The sequence below is a fragment of the Cupressus sempervirens genome, chromosome 3 (assembly GCF_028749045.1).
Source record: "Cupressus sempervirens isolate cs-2001-9-10 chromosome 3, ASM2874904v1, whole genome shotgun sequence".
Taxonomy (NCBI): Eukaryota; Viridiplantae; Streptophyta; class Pinopsida; order Cupressales; family Cupressaceae; genus Cupressus; species Cupressus sempervirens.
In genome coordinates, this window is record NC_143120.1 from 1,041,963,242 (window position 1) to 1,041,981,322 (window position 18,081).

An 18,081-nucleotide genomic window follows, 5' to 3' on the forward strand; every position below is an offset into this window, starting at 1 on the left:
ATCAACTCTAAAGCTCATATCAACATACAGAGTATCAAAAACTGTAGCACTACTGTCCAACTCCTCTGTACCCAAAGAAACTAAGTCTTCAAAATTGCCCACTACATCCTCCTGGATGTCATCAATGCCAATATGATCCTGGGACTCATCTGTACACACTGCCAAATATGAAAGATCATCAACACATTCCAGTAAGTATGGTCGACTGGATATATGAACAAAGCCCAACACCGGTGTATAAAAACTAATACCAACATCAGACAAGATACTGGCACAAGAAAAGACAACACCGTGTAATCTGCTAATCAAATCCATGATAGCACCCAAACAAACACTGCTACCAAAAAGTGTTAAAGATCTCCAGTCAACTGAATCCCAAACACCAATATAACAATCTCGAGTCCATATCCGTAAACTAGAATCAACTGGTAACTCAAGCAAACTCCTCACCTGAGTAATATGACCAATACCAACTAACTCCACATACCTGTCATGATGAGGTAATGAAGTCACAATACTATCTTCACTCACCTTCACCTGGCGGGATAAATCATGTGAAGTACTACCTGCCTCAACCTCATGTGATGAAGCATCTAACTGCGCCTGGTACTCTTTCTCAGCAAAGTCATGAATGCTCAATGTCTGCTCATCTCTAGCAGGTATCTCACCATCCTGCACAAAAACATCCTCATAATCATCATCTGAACCCACTACATTGTAGTCACTGCCTGTTGTAACTATACCATCTTGAATACCTGTGGCATCACCCTTTGATGACCTGTAAACAATTGTCTCAATTTGAGTATCAAGTTGACTGTTACTATCAATCTGTGTGATATCCTTTCCCACCACCTCCTGTGGCAGAGTAGAATCTGAGACCTCTACCTGGCTATCAGCTAGTTTCTCAAACTCCTCATGCAAGTTCTTGGGAATTGTGTCATCTGTCCTGTGAGAAAATCTGCCAAATAGAAATTCAGTCAACTTATCCACCTTAGCTGGGTCAGATAACATGTCATTTATACGGTGGTGCTCAACCAACTGTTTAGACATGTCATGGCTTATTTTCATAAGTTTATCTCGAATGTCTAAATAACCATCCTTTCTACTATTTTGACTCTGGCTATCAATTGTCCAAGATTGTTCCCTCTGAGACTCTGTACTATACCTGTCCATTCTGGATAAAGTAGAGTGTAACCCCAATAGGATATAACTTCTTCAAGCACCAAGAACTAACATGCAAATGATTAGAAGTAGCATGCAACCATAGATTTGGACATGCAACTGATTAGAAGCAATATGCAACCACCAAATTATGACATGCAAGATCTGGGTAGTTGTCAAAACTGACATGCAAGATCTGGGTACTTGTCAAAACTGAAATGCAAACTTCTACAACCACCAAATTCACCAAGAACTAACATGAAAATGATTAGAAATAGAATGTAACCATAAATTTTAACATGCATCTGATTAGAAGAAACATGCAACCATAAATTATGACATGCAAAATCTGGGTAGTTGTCAAAACTGACATGCAAGATCTGGGTAGTTGTCAAAACTGACCTGCAACTTCTACAAACCCTCAGGCTGGCAAGATCATGGCTCTGATACCACTGAAATGTCCCCTTTTCTGATTTGATATGGTATTTCACACCTCTAATCAGATTTTCAAAATCAAACAACTGCTATCAAAAAGATCCACCAAATTTCTCAAGAAACCCCAAATCGGGTATGCCGAAAATAGTGCCAAAAAGCTTCACAGCTTCACCTGTTATTAATAAATCTGAAAGTGGAAATTTTTACAGAAAGTTCAGCAGCATAACAGCCTACAAAATAACATTTCCAGATCTATATAGCCTTTACACAACAGCTCACAAATGTAGGACAAAAACTATGCTCATCGGGCTCCCGAAATAGCACAAAATATGCCCGGAAACACCACAAGAACACTAATAATCTATCTCAGAAGTTTAATCACGTCCCAATACATATATTGAGCTCTATTTTAACAGCTTAAAGTCTGAAATACAGCAGCAACCAAAACTGATATGAAATGCTCAACTGAAAACACCAAACTCATGCAAAAAACACACCCAAAAATCCACAAATCTACACCGTTCAGCACAAAGGCAAACTCTGTATGAGCATGCACATGGAATGGCTTCAAACTCCCGTCCTTAGCCTTCCTGGAAACTTGCAAACTCCCGTTCTTGGGTCTCCCTGGAAACCTGCAAACTCCCGTTCTTGGGTCTCCTTCTCCACAGGTTTGGCAGCCTCTGAAGAATAACAAAGAATGAGCGAAAATCAAGTCTGGAATCCCCCCCAAAATGCCTCCAAACCTCTTTAAAAAGGGCATAACTGTAACTCACGTCCAAGAGAGGTTAATGAAACATATTTTAATAATAATTATCATTTATTAGTCCAACGGTTTCCAAAGATTAACTCCTTTTTTTCGAAACTTCACTTTCTTGGGCCTGCCTGTCTTAGCAAAGATTATTATTTTTTAATTATCAGAAAAGGGGACATGACAGGAAGCCATTTAGAGGCCTGCTAGACATATTTGTAGGGGGTTGCAATTCAACTTGCACTTGGAATGGTTATGATGAATATAGGTTTTGAATTTCAGTTTGCTATTTTTAATTGTTGACGTAAAGACTTGTAATCCGCTAAGGAATGTTATTGATAGAATTGCAATTTAATCTAAAATGATTCACATGGTTAGCATTTTGTCAATATTCAACAGTGTCATTCTTTTTCTTATATATATATATTCAATTCCAAAGTATTGACACAAAGAAAAAGTTGTATAAACTTGGCAATCTTCAACATAGTCAATGGGAATTGGAGTTAAGTATGCTTGCCAAGTGTTTGACAAAATACTTAATTACTGATTAGTAAAGAAATTTGAAGTTTGTTGGAGTTATAACCAGTTGAGGGTTATTATAGTGGTATCAAAGTGGTTTCCTACCATCCTGTGGGGTAGGAAATTTATATTATTTCAGATTTGTTGTTTTGGGAGTGACTAGCATTGTAGCTTTTTGTAGCTATGGAGAGATATAGGAGGCCTAGTAGTTCCAAGAGTTGGCAGAGTAGTGAGGAAGATAGCAGGAAAATAAATGCTTTGAGAGAGATTATAGAAACACTTAGTCTTCATTGGTAGAGGTTGGTGGAGAGACTATTAGATTCTGAGATGGTTGACAGGGAAACAAGATATGTGGTTTCCGCCTTTTTTTAGAAGGTCGGCATCGAGGTTGCATGGAAGGAAGCTCGAGTATTCCTCGACAAGTGTCCATGATGCAGATGCACCTATATTTAGTACAACACCTGCTAGTCTTATTTGCAAAGTTGATAATGGACTTATTTCATAAGGACATGTGGTCATGTTAGTGGTAGTAGAGGATAGTGGCATTGAGCTTCAGCAGGTTGATGCTCTAGTTAGTGTAGAGATAGTTGATGTAATTGTTACTGCTAATACTTTAGGCTCTCTATAATGTCCCCAATTTTTAATGTAATAATTAAATTAAATTAATTAATTAACTGGTCCTAGAATTTTAATAATATAATAAAAGGACCTTTAATTAGTTACTTTAATTTATTAATATGGGGCCCAAGTTAATATTTGTATTTGTGGTTCCAATTGATTTAATATATCTCAGACCTATTTTATTTTAGTTTCCATTGGTAAGTGTTGCTGTTGGCTATCTTTGTACACCCTCAGAAAGGTTTCCCTCGACGGGTATTTAAGCACAACTTGTAGGTGGTCGTAGGTATGGGATTTGGATTATATTTCTTTGTACTTCGAATTCCTATTGGGATTCTCTGTTGTTCGCCATTTGGGAAGTGAAAGATCTTCCCTACTTGGCTTTCTGGTTTCGGTGGGATTCAACCCTCACCCTATTCCGTCGCCTGTAATACTTCACTCAGATCTGGCAAATCGGAGCACCACCTTGTGGCAAATATTATTTGAAGATTATATATGTTCCATCTCCATTCATGTTTTAGCTTTATTTGATGAATTTGGGTCATCAAGTTCTAGTTGCATTACTAGTCATTTTCCTACAATCCATACACCATCCACTTCACAACTTGATCTTCACTCTATACCCTCCACTCTACACTGTACGGCCATACACTCTACTGTACGACCATCAAGATGATACCATACGGACTTGAGGCATTGACCGCCTGAAGCATTGAGGGAGAGCTACCTGTGAAGCACTAGCCACCCGAAGCACTAAGGGAGAACTACTTGAAGCACTGGCCAGCCGAAGCATTGAGGGAGAACTCCCTGAAGCATTGGCCATCCGAAGCATTGAGGGAGATCTACCTGAAGCACTGGCCACTTGAAGCACTAAGGGAGAACTACTTGAAGCACTGACTTGAAGCATTGCCCACCCGAAGCATTGAGGGACAACTATTTGAAGCATTGGCCACCCGAAGCACTGAGGGATACACCCTGGAGCATACAACCAGACTACTTGAAGCACACGACAAGACTACTTGAAGCATACTACAAGACTTCATAAGGCAACTCTAGAATAGAACATTATAGTGGTATCAAAGCTAGTGATTCTGCCAGCCTGTTGGGAGAATGGAGAGCTCTGACTTGGATGACACTATGGCTCAATTTCTAGTCGATTGGAGAGCACATTTGTTAGTCAAATACACTAGAATACTTTTGTGTGCGAACTATTGTACAGACAAGTGCAAGGTGACAGATACAAGGTGGTTGGCGATATCATTTACCACAAGGACAAAATCTATTTGGTACTTCAATCGAAGATGAAGGAATGGATTCTGGAGGAAGATGTCGAGACAAATATTGTCAAACCAACACCTAATGATTATCTCGATGAAAACTTGGGTTCTGTCAGTGGCCCTCCAAATGAGAAGGTTCCATCAATGGCTGTTCAACTTCTTGGAGATGTTATGGACGATTCCTTGTCAGAGCAACCACAGTTGGTTGAATATGGAGTTTACTCTTCAGCGTTGCCTAAGTCGTGCATGACTGCAATTTTTCTGCGTGAAGTGCTTCCTCATAAAAATAATAGAATCGACATGTGTTGTGAAGTTCCTGAGGTGATTGATGATTAGATGAAGATTATGGATCTGGACATCAACGTGTTTAATGATTGGCATCCTAGTGGTTTTGGATATAACAATGTTTATATCAGAGTGGTGTAGCAGAGCTCGAATGGCAGTCTACTCATCTCAATTGAATTTGTGATCATGAATAAGCATGGAGTTTTCAACAGATATAGCGATTTGCATTTGTGCATGGTTTGGGATCCTAGAGTTTGCATATTGCTTGAGGACAAGCAATCTTTGGCCGGCGAGGATTTGTAATGTCCCCAATTTTTAATGTAATAATTAAATTAAATTAATTAATTAACTGGTCCCAAAATTTAAATAATATAATAAAAGGACCTTTAATTAGTTTAATTAATTAATATGGGGCCCAAGTTAATATTTGTATTTTTGATTCCGATTGATTTAATATATCTCAAACCTATTTTATTTTAGTTTTTGTTGCTGTTGCCGTCGGCTATCTTTGTACACCCTTGGAAAGGTTTTCCTGACGGGTATTTAAGCACGGCTTGAAGGTAGTTGTAGGTATGTGATTCGGATTATATTTCTTTATACTTCAAATTCCTGTTGGGATTCTTTGTTGTTCACCATTTCGGAAGTGAAAGATCATCCCTACTTGGCTTTCCGATTTTGGTGGGATTCAACCCTCACCCTATTTTGTCGCCTTTAATACTTCGTTTGGATTTGGCAAATTGAAGCACCATGTCGTGGCAAATATTATTTGAAGATTCTATATGTTCTATCTCCATTAATGTTTTGGCTTTATTTGATGAATTTGGGTCTTTAAGTTATAGTTGCATTACTAGTCATTTTCCTACAATTTGTATACCATTCGCTTCACAACTTGATCTTCACTCTATACCCTCCACTCTACACCGTACGACCATACACTCTACCATATGACCATTGAGGTAATACCGTACGAACCCGAGGCATTGGCCACTTGAAACACTGAAGGAGAACTACTTAAAGCATTGGCCACCCGAAGCATTGAGGGAGAACTACCTAAAGCACTGGCCACCCAAAGCACTAAGGGAGAACTACCCGAAGCACTGGCCACCTGAAGCATTGAGGGAGGACTACCTGAAGCACTGACCTAAAGCACTAGCCACCCAAAGTACTGAGGGAGAACCACATGAAGCACTGGCCACATGAAGCACTGAGGGAGAATTACCTAAAGCACTGGCCACCCAAACCACTGAGGGAGAACTATCTGAAGCATTGGCCACTCGAAGCACTAAGGGATACTACCTGGAGCACACAACCAGACTACCTGAAGCACACAACAAGACTACCTGAAGCATACTACGGGACTTCATAAGGCAAGTCTAGAACGAGATATTACACTCTCTCGAGGAGGGAATTGCTATTAGAGATATATATGTCAGCTATTATAGTGTTGCTCCAAAGCGGAAGGCTGCTCTTTTCTCTGGTGGGATAGATGAGAGCATGGGGCTATCCAATTATGATATTAGTGATCTAGATGTTATAGTGGAGTCAACGGATGTTAGTTTAGGCTCTAGCATTTTTGATTCACAACATGACATAAAGTCATGTGTGCAGAGTCAGGTGTCAATAGTTGAGGCTCTATTAGGAGATATGGATGCAGATAGTATGGACACATCATGTAATCTATTTGATGATGGTATGAGCTACACTGGGTATGATACCCCTTGTTAGTTATGGGGTGATGACTTTGAGAAGGTTTTGGATGGATCCTAGGATTAGGATTTATAGAGACTTTTTGTGAGGGGGAAATAGAGTCATACGAGGAGTATGATACAACAAGGACTTCTGCTTCTTCAAAAGAAATGTTGGTTGAGGCACTGAGTAGTTGTACATCGATTGCAGATATGTGCAAGGACGGTAGCACACATGTAGTGAGCGATCTTGTGGTGAGAAGTTCTCATTCAATTTCCTATCATAGTGCAATTAGCGAGACATAGAGTTTGCACAGGAGGTAGGGGTTACAAAGGCATCATGTGGCCAACCAGTTGAAGGTGAATGATGGTGACATCTCTTCAGCTTTTGAGCATTATGATGCGATTCATAAGATGTTAGACGCATATGGTTGGGGTGCTCCTATGTTAGATGAGCACAGTAATAATACTCTTTCTCTAGTATAGGTTCATGTGCTTCGAGAGGCTATCAGGATCTTGAAGCATAACTATTTGCAGTTAGTGGTTGGCAAGGACTACCTTCTGGAGTGGGGTAGCACCTGTTATGAGATGTTGTTAGGGAAAGAGGAGGAGGTGGCTGAGCTCACCCAAGAGCTTGAGGTGACTATGGACTCTCTTCAGTGTACCTCAATTGGCGCTCTTCAGGAGTCACAATCATAGTTGGATGAGGTTACTGTGGAGTTGGAACGAGTACAGTGGACACCAACCCCAAATCCCGTTCAATTGCATATTGTGGTTGGTGGCAAGTTTGCTTCCACGATCAGGGATGAGGGGTGTGATGATGTGGTAGTCACATCCGCCTAGGATATGGGTGCACTAGGTATGGAAGAGGTGAGAGCATTAGTTGAGGAATGCAATGTGATTCTTGTTGTGCCACGTTTTCAGAGGGATCAACTCTGAGTAGTAGGGGAACAGGTTAATGCTTCTACATATATTTCTACTGCACATAGTCTTTCATGGAGTATCTTTTGGAAGGTTCAGATGTGCGGGAGGATTCATATAGTGTCTGAGTGTACTCTCATCCGAGGCTCTTGTGTCATTTAGAGGTTGGTGGGAAAGATTGTAGACTCTGTTTACCATGCTTCCCCATAGGAATTTCGTGGTTGGGTTTGTTGAGAGGATTGACCAAGATCTTGCTCGACCAATAGTTTGGAGTCAGAGATTGGAGCCGTCTCCTGATTCTTAGTTTGGTATTGATGAGCCCTTGACATAGATTGGGAGTTTTTATCGGCAATACACTGTGAGGAGTGTTCATCACTTCTCTTTTGACCCACAGGGAGAGTATTTAGTTTCACGTCGATGTGGGTTGGCTCCAATTTCATACCATCCATTATGGGATGGGTTGGCACCATCTTTTGTAGATGAGATCGATAGCTGTAAGTTGGACCACTTGCAATATCCACACACCCAGGACAATTTATCTGAGCTTGAAGTTTATGATATTGATTTCAGGTACTTATGGTCGTTATCATCTGCACAGTACAGTTGAGTGTGAGTGTCAATTTGATGGGGACTCAGGTGTGTATAGAGTTGGTATTTCAATTGGGTTGAGTTCTGATGAGTTGTTGCCTTCATCAGCTCCTAAAGTTGGTTTTCAGATGATTTTAATGTTGATGTCTGTTATTTGCGTGTTGGTGCTAGAGGAGTTGCTTGTACACAATAGGGACAGTACGCAGTTCTATGCTTGGGATCTAGGGGGATTGTGACGTTCATTTTTCTCCAAGATTTCTTGAGGACAAGCAGTCTTAGGGACGGAGGACTGTAATGTCCCCATTTTAGCAGGTTCCTACAGTTGGCTTGGTCAGTTCACCATAGCGACCCTCGTGAGCTGTTAGTGGGATTTGAGGGTCTCAGTTGTGGGGTTATAGGCTTTCCAACAACCTATGATGTGTTTTGGCTCCGTTTGAGGGACTTACTAATCATAGTAAATCAAACTGTTGGTTTCGATGAACCCAGTTGAGCTAGAGGAGTTGAGTGATGCTCTCAGTTTTTATTTTGGGCTTCCGGTTTGGGCTCCAAGAATCTCAGAGGGAGCACCTATTTATAGTAAGTCACCCTTGTAAGGTTCATTCATTGTCTTTCTTCATTGGGATCACTCTGGTGTTGTTAGATTTCGATTTTGATGCTTCTTCAATTTTTTCACAACACGGGTGAATTATTATTATTCATCTAAATATGTTGAGGTTGCTATTTTTGTTGGTGTTTAATGTTGGTTACCTCAGTATGATAGCTTGTTGGAATCGGGTTGAAAAGTTTTAAATCATGGGCACAAGAAACAGTGGCCTTGTGTGTCGGAATATTATGTTATGGTGGAAAAGGCTATTTTTGGAGCCAAAAGTAATTAATAAATTATATTATAATGGCACTTTATTATATTTTAACGGTCTGCGGAGGAAGCTTCTTAAGTGGAGTTCATTTGGAAAACTTGTGCCATTTGGAGATTATAAATATGAGGCCATTTGATGGGAAAGGCATCAGATTGAATATTATTTGCTTTGTTGTCTTGGTGACATTTTGGGGTTCTGATTTTGGTGCCCTTGCTGAAGTATAAGGGTTTGAAGCTAAGAAGTGGATTTCAATTAATAGCTGAGCAATTGTGGGTTGAATTTTGAAAATCATTTGTCTTCCATTTCCATCTTTACTGTTGCTTTGGAAGACAGCATTGATGTTGAGAGTTTGTGGTGGATTGAAGCTATAGAATCATTTATTATCTATCGATGGTTTGGAATTTAAAATATTCCGGACATTCATTTAAATTGTTTTCCAATTCTTACATGCGTTTAAAGTGTGGGAATTTGAGTTGAATTTGAAGGGCTGCTATTTTATATTTGGAGCACTGATTTGATCATTACATGAGCTGCAATTTCCAGCTAGAAGTCTGCATTTACTCCTGAGGACCAGTGTTGAGTTTTCAGGCCTGCTACCTTTTTCTCCAGGAAGCCATTTAGAGGCTTGGCGGACAGATTTGAAGGCGGTTACAGTTCAACTTGCACTTGCAATGGTTATGGCGAATACAAGTTTTGAATTTCAGTTCACAATTTTTTATTGTTGATGTAAAGACTTGTAATCCGCTAAGGAATGTTATTGATAGACTTGCAATTGAATCTAGCCGATTCACATGGTTAGCATTTTGTCAATATTAGACACTCTCATATATATATATATATATATATATTCAAATCCAAAGTATTTACACACACGAAAAGTTGTATAAAATTTGCAATCTTCAGCATAGTCAGTGGGAATTGGAGTTAAGTATGCTTGCCAAGTGTTTGAAAATGCCTAATTATTGATCAATAAAGAAATTTGAAGTTTGTTGAAGTTATAATCAGCTGAGGGTTATTACACCTACAAATAGTATATTATCACGACATGGAGTAACCCTTCGAGGGGGCTCGACCCAAGGATGCCCGTCTACTCGTGCACTTCATTGATATCTAGGATGAGGTCATTTGCTGCCCTGGTACCTCACTCACCGTGGGACTCATGCCCTCTGCATCTCTTTAGGGTCTTTCAAAGTGGGCTCTCTAATGGGACTATTTTATAACATCTGTCTTGACAAGTTTCATAGTCTTTTTGCTAGTTTTTTATGTTCATTCTTGAAGACTTTTAAGATATGATGACTATATAAGTATGTGAATCTGTGAACTTCTATACTTTATGGTTTGTGGACATGATATTATAAGGTAGCACTTTTGGATGATTAATGAAATTAGATATGTGCATGATAAGTGAATATGACATTCTCTTCCTATAACTTAATGGGGAATGTTTTTGTAGCTGTGTGTTGCCAGCAAAGATTAGCGAGTTAGTACATTAAATGCTTTTCTATAATTTGATGATTGGATATATGTTTTGAATTTGGATATTTTGCTAACCCTTTGCAGGAATGAGTCAACTATACCTGAAGAGTGACATGTATCAAGCACTCGGCGGTGCATCCTCGTAGCAGTTGAAAAGGATCGAGTCAACTTAACTGTCAACATCCTGCCTAAAATTTAGAAGCACGACAAGCTATATTCCAGGAAGAGTTGTTCCATGATTAATGATTCCCTATTTGATTTAATTGATTGAAGATTTGGTTGAACCCACATTGTGGAGAATATTAGAAATAGAAAAGTTTGTTTCAGTCAGATAGGATAAATAAGCAGTTGCTTTTATTTTCCAGAGTTAGTTGGAAAATCCTTTGTAATGCAATAGCAAGTAGTGAAGTTTGTGATTTTGTAATTATTAGTTGTACTTTGATGAGTTGAATATGAATGACATGATGCTCTCTTTATCTAGTAGTTGAGTTCTGCAGAGTTTCTCCATTCGCTCATCCAAGGGGCCTACTTGGTGAGCGAATGCTCTCTTTTGGTAAAATTAGTTTCCTATTTGTTTAGAAGTAAGCTAGTAATTTGTTGCTCCTGCAGCCACGAGTAACAGAGTTTGCGGTTGTTCCTGCAACATAGCGATAGAGTAGGTTCATTTCTGTGTTGTGGTACTTTCAATAGAATAACTGCCTTCATTTCAAATTCAGCATGATAGTTTAAACATTTGATTCTTGTAGCTTAGTGATGACACTTTTAAAGGGGTTTAAAGCATATACTTTGCAGACATCATTTCAAGTTTACGTCCTTGGTCGATATAGTAAATGAGTCTAGTAGATGTAATTTCCAAGTTGATATATTGGCCAAGTATTCCCATTGGTTACACATACAATGTGATCATTAGATTGACAGAGAGGACAAGATCTGTCACCTTTGCCACCTTGGGGAGATGGAATCTGAGACCCATTTCATTTTCTGTTCCTCTAGTATGAGATCAGTGGGAGGTTCTATTGCTTATTCAGAAAGTGTGGGTCCCTTTCCTCATTTTTCAGATACACAAATTAGAGATGTCTTGCACTTTATCTCTAGGAGGCCATGCATCTTCAAGATCATGCTCTGCAACTTCAATTCCCATTGCGACAGACTTTTGCAGCTCATCACCTCTTTTTTCACTTGAGTGTCTTGTTGGGGGGACGAAGCAGCCACTCAACCTTCCCTTGAGCCACCCTAGATCTGTGAGACCTTGCAAAAGACGCACTTGAGAATCTTGCCCTACTTCTAGCGGCTCCATGAGACGGCCCGGGACACACCCTTGCCCCATACTGTAGCCTTTGGTTTTGGATTACTACTCGTTGGTGAGGAGTATTTAGCTTTATTTTCCTTGTTCTTTTGCACTCAGCCTTCCCTTGAGCCACACTAGATCTGTGAGACCTCGCAGAAGATGCACTCGACAATCTTGCCCTACTTCCAGCAGCTCCATGAGACGGCCCGGGACACACCTTTGCCCCAGACTGTAACCTTTGGTTTTGTATTAGTACTCGTTGGTGAGGAGTATTTAGCTTTATTTTCTTTGTTCTTTTGCTTTACTGCTTGTTCTTTCCGTGAATACTGTTTAGTGCTCCTGTTGCTATCTGTTGGTTTGTTGTACACTTCCCAATCCCTTAGATCTTCATGGTCTCTTGTTAGACATCAACACATTTATCTTATCTTATCTAACATGTCTTTGTGACTAGGCTTTCTATTAATCAACTAAGTTGTCTCTAAAGGCACTTCTCTGGCATCAAAATCCACACATTTGTGACTTTTGCAGGCTCAGACCATTTATAAAAACAGGAGCACGTACAGTCATGAATGATTATCCCATTCTCTTCCCTGCAGTATCCTGTTGGGGTCCATTAACAAAGTCTGAACTAGTTATATACAATTGTTTTCTGTTATTTCTATTCTTGCATTGCATTGCTGAGGTTTCTGAATTAGTGAAAATGTGCTAGGTTTGTTGTTTATCCAAAATTTCCTTTCCTTGATTGTTATTTATTTCTAATCTGTTCAAAATTGAAGGGTTACATGAAATATTTTCAAAGCAATAGATATTATTAACTGTCTCTTGATTCAAATGGAAACTATTTACTTGCACTTATCTTGTAAACTTGGTATTTAACTTCCTGAAAGCCCCTCTCGTTTTGCATGAAGTAGGCTTCTTAAGTCTTGATTGTGGAGGGAAACATGCTTCGACAGATAGCAATGGACTTCAGTGGCTCCCTGATGACAGTCATATTTCTGGAGGTTCGGTAGCAAGTATCTCAGTTGCTGGTGAAACTAGAAAGCACTATCAAACAGTAAGATACTTCCCTGCTGATAAAAGGAAATACTGTTATACGTTGCCTGTGAAGGAAAGGACAAGGTACCTTGTAAGGGCAACATTTTTGTATGGGAACTTTGACAATAGCAGTACATATCCAACATTTGACATCTCGCTTGGTGCAACCTACTGGTCTACAGTTGCAATATCTGACGTTGACATCCCAAAAATAAAAGAGTTGATCTTTTTAGCTCAGTCTACTTCAACAAGTGTTTGTCTCTCAAATGCTTCAACTGGAAGCTCATTTATTTCGACTCTTGAACTTCGTCAATTTAATGGATCCATGTACTACACAGATTTTGAAACTCAATTTTTTCTTCATGTTTCGGCAAGGATAAACTTTGGTGCTTTGAACAATGATTCAATCAGGTAACACACATGATACTACTCACTAGGTATTATGCCATGTTTTTTATGTCATTTATATACTGCATAAGTTGTTGTCTACAGTAAAAGTGCAGAAAAATTTCAGCTTCAAAGATTTAAAACTTGTTTGATGTTGTCAATATTGCTGTAATTCTTCTAATGCACGAGCAAGAATTTCTTACTCATATGCTTTTGGAGGTCCGATGTATAAAACTGTGAATGCCAAACGTGTTAGAATTTGATCATAGTTTTAATACAATAAAACAGAGGATTTTTATACCATCATGCCTTAAACACCACACACTGTGTCACTTATTTGCAAGGTTGCACGGGGACGGGGGTACTTGGGGTGCTTAGGGTACAGGTACGGCATTTTTCCATAATAGGGGACGGGTACTTGGGTATGTCAAACTTTATTTTATATAATTTATTATAAATAGAAAACCTGAAATTATGCGTCATGACAATGGTTTTTCAATACAAGAACTGTGATAAAGTTTGCAAATGTAATGTATTGTTTTCAGTTTTAGATTTGCTATATGTTTGCAATAATAATATATGATAAATGAATAGATGCATAATAGAGAAGACAGACTTTAAACATGAACAAGAAGATCATAAATCATATGACAACGATATATTACAAATGATAAACTTCTGACTTGAAGAGTGATAAAGTTTATTGTTAGTCAATATAGTATCAGAGTTTCAAACTGATTAGTTATTGAATTAAGCTTAATAAATAACAAGCTGATACAAAAACAAAAAATGAAAAAAAAAATCAGTAATCTTAATCAAGGTCCTTACCTATGATGCTCTCCATCAAGTGCCGGTACTTAGGGTACGTGTATCTGGTACTTGGGTACGTGGGTACAACCATACAAGTACCAGGGGTGTGGGTACGAGTACCCTTGCAACCTTGCTTATTTGTATCTTGGAAGTGTTTATAAGATTATCTCAAGACACATTTTAATCTAATCTTGTTAATTGCCTCAACCAAGAAAGTATTTTATGTGAGCTGTTGCAATAACCCAATATCCCAATTTACATATGTAAAGACTCTAATAAAAAAACTGACAAGGATAATAATAATAATTTAAACCTATATACTACCTAAATTTGTATTAGAACGAAGGAAGTTTCCTAGTTTCAAAAACTATCCTAGATGCTAACTTACAGACAAAATATACAAATTTTTCTGAGGGGTGTTTGTGTAAATGTAAATAACTTTTTATCTGCTTGTCTTTTTTCCTTGATTACGAACACAAGACTGGGAACAGGTCTTGTCTCAGAAGTAGAATTTTCAGATTTTAGAAATAAAATCAACAAATATAAACATATGAATGGCAACACCTTCCTGCTGGCTAAAGTAGAGATCAACAATTCCCTGTAAACAAGGTGAAAAAAGAACAATAACTGCAACACAAGATGACATGTGATTCCATAAATAAAGCTGTTTACAAAGCTATTGCTTAGGTGAATAAATAACTTCAGAACGCAGCTTGATACTATTATTTAGTATCAGTCTAATCATTGAAATTGCAAAAATAGTTAATCAGATTGAATAACAGTTTTAGTAGCAAAGGCACTGGTTGGCTATCATTCCCCATGTCTTGTGCTCAATGCATGTGTTTTTCTGATTGGTAAGTATGATTATTATTATATATATAAAAAGTATGAGAAATCACATGGTAATAAGAAGTCCATCCTGCAGACCAGTAAGGCACAGACATCAGATATTCAATTAACCCCATCACATTTACCCCACTGAGCCAAAAAGCTCCTGCACATATCAAGTCTTCAAAACCCTCCAAGAAAAGCACCCATAGTGTAGATAAAGCCAATAATATTATAAATAAATGCAATGAGAAAATGGAGGGAAAAGGAGAGAACAAGGAAAAGGCACAAAGCTTGATCTTTGTTCACAAAAAAAATGAAGCACAGCCATTTGAGATTCTCAACCAGGGTGATCACTATCACCCACTGGAGCAGTCAATGCAAGCTGTGCACCCACGTTCCTCCTACCAGCCGGTCATCCTCTACGGCATCTTGGCACCACTGATGGCCCTGCTTCTCCTTGGCCCTTTCGATTCTCAGCACTTCTCCAGGCCTAAGTCGCAGGATGCCCCAAATTTCATTCATGAAGTTTGAATTTCAGCGAATTTTTACCCTTTTCGAACTTCATCCGAATTTTATGATATTAAATATCAATATTGTTATTTATAATAATATTATTTTGTTTTAAAATAATATTGAATTATTTGGTCTAATTATTTAGCAATGCCAAACTATTTTGACAATTTTATGGATATATTACTTATATTTAAAAATAAATAAATTTATGTAAGTTAAATCTAATGTCGATTTTTATCCAAATTTTTACCCTTGCCAAGTTTGATCTGAATTTTATGATCGACGAACTTGAATTCAAATTCAAACCTTGTGACTTAGCTCTAGGCAATGAGTTCCTTACGAAAAAAGCGACGTTTGAGCTCATGGAGCCCAATTTGGGCTACTGCTCTTTATTCCGCCTATTCATTTGCACTTCAGAGAACGAACTCAGGGGGTGGGGGGGAGGGGTGGGGCGCGGGTGGTGGGGCGTTAATTCATCCACATGCATCCAAAGACCCCTGGGGCAGCGAAGCCTTCACCAGGCCTGGCATTTATGAGAAGTGATTCCATGCCTCCCCTCCATTCTTCCTTAATATACTAAAGCATTAATTGTGTACTCTCCTCTTTCATGCAAAATTCTAAACACGAGGCCCTGAATAGGGATGAAATGTCCATGTTGGTCTTTTGGCGGTATTCCGCTTGTAGAAAATGCATACCCAATATCATTTTGGTCTGGAGTACGAAGTTTTCATCCTCGAAAGTCAATATGTTGGGGAGACACTCCTTAGAAACCCACCACCAGAATGCAATCTCTGCCTTCTGAGCCCTGAGTGAAAGTTTGCCTGCATCCTTGCCACATGAAATTACGAATCAGAAACAGGGAAAATGCAAATACTATCTAGAAAGATCCACTTTAATCAAGCACAGAAGGAGGACACATGAGAGGAGGGTAGTAACTCTTGTACATTTCACTAGACAAATCTTAATTGCATCTATATGCTGTCACTCCACAAATTCCTGGGTCGTGTACAATCTGTCTGGCATTAATTGCATGTCATTCAAATTTGAAAACACACCATTTGGAAAAATCACTTAATCCTTGCCTACCAAGTCAACTGCCAGCTTGGAAAAACCTTTTGCATCTTGTTTTCCATCACATCTCACATGGGAGATTTTAAAAAAACTGGCATTGGAGGATTTCTCACACCACCTTAATGATCTTGTCTAATTTCCAAAATATGGTCCCTGCACTAATGATAGCATTTGTGATAACCTGGGAATCACCTTTTTGGTGAAGTTTTGAAAGTGATAGATTTTTGGCCAACTTAATAGCAAGCAGAGCTGCATAGGCCTCTGTGATATTATTCATATTGGAGACAATTTCTTAGTACTCCAAGCAATGATCTTGTACTTCCAGTCTTTAGCAATGAGCCCAACACCACATGGTCCAGGATTCCCCTTAGAAACTCCATTGAAAATAATTTTAATCCAACCTTCTTCCGGAGGGGTCCAAATTTTTGGACTCTGTGGTTTGCTGGAAGGGTTAGCTCCAAAATGCCCATAAACAGGCCTAGTGCACAAAACACTTATTTGTAGGTTACCAGTGTAAAGTTTCTTCAAAATATCCTTGGATTGAATATAGACTGGAATCTGCCTTCTTTATCTCCTTATAGTTTGCTGAGAATAACTTCAGATGATAGCCTTAAATTGAATTAGAAATATAACTCAGAATTCTGTCTTCTATTTCTGCAATTCGAATGAGGGCAGTAATGACTAATGAGCAGACTTGTATTTGATCTTGTGTGCTCTTAGACTTCATCCTTACCCACTATAAGTATTGGAGTCAAGGGACATGTCCTTGTAAAGGACATGTCTCTTCAACAAATCACTTGCCTAACCTCTAGAAGTCGACAACTTTCTAAGGGTAATTAATATTAATTACAAACACAAACAAATGTTGTTAGATTAATACTAAAACAACCTCCTAAGGATAGACGCTGATCCTGAAGAAGGAATAATGCAACGACTTGTTCCTTTACTTATCATGCTATACTAGATTTGATCGATCAGTTGTCAGATCAGAATGATTAACAAGTTACAGATTTAACACTCCCTCTTAACTTGATAATCATATTAAGAGATATCATATCTAGCAACATCAATAAAAATACACAAGCAAGAATTGATACTCTATATCTATCAGAATCTCCTTAGCATGTGGTATCATAGAACACATGATACAATGTTATATTACTAAACTTGTAGTATGACAAATCACTGCTACTAGTGATAATAGTATTGCAAAGAATACAATGTACAGGATAAATTTGAAGAGTAATATAATTTCTTCATTTATCCAAATTGTGACTCGTAGATACTGGTATTTCTACATCACAACATGATCCTAAGTTTGAGACGTACTAGAATACATGATAAACTTGGAGAATAATAAAATTCTTCCTTTATCCAAATTGTGACTCATTGACATAGCAATATCAACATCACAACATGATCTTAAACTCATCTAGATCTTATAGTGGAACTCTACTATTGAGCACATTATCTAAGAGATCATCATTTCTTATAATGTCTTTTATACAAGTGTTCATTATCTCAGAGATCATCAGTTCTTAAATAATGAATACAAATGGTGGAGCCCATAATAGTC

The 18,081-nt window shown here is 38.4% G+C and overlaps 1 protein-coding gene across 2 annotated transcripts in view; it reads left to right on the forward strand.

Moving 5' to 3' along the window:
- The window catches only part of LOC149570290 (Leucine-rich repeat protein kinase family protein), a 260,412-nt gene that overhangs the window by 65,278 nt on the left and 177,053 nt on the right, over positions 1-18,081 (forward strand). For both annotated transcript variants that reach the window (XM_089822925.1, XM_089822924.1), the window contains exon 2: positions 12,770-13,304. In XM_089822925.1, coding sequence (XP_089679051.1) covers positions 12,770-13,304 — 535 coding nt within the window. The remainder of the gene's footprint in view (positions 1-12,769; positions 13,305-18,081) is intronic.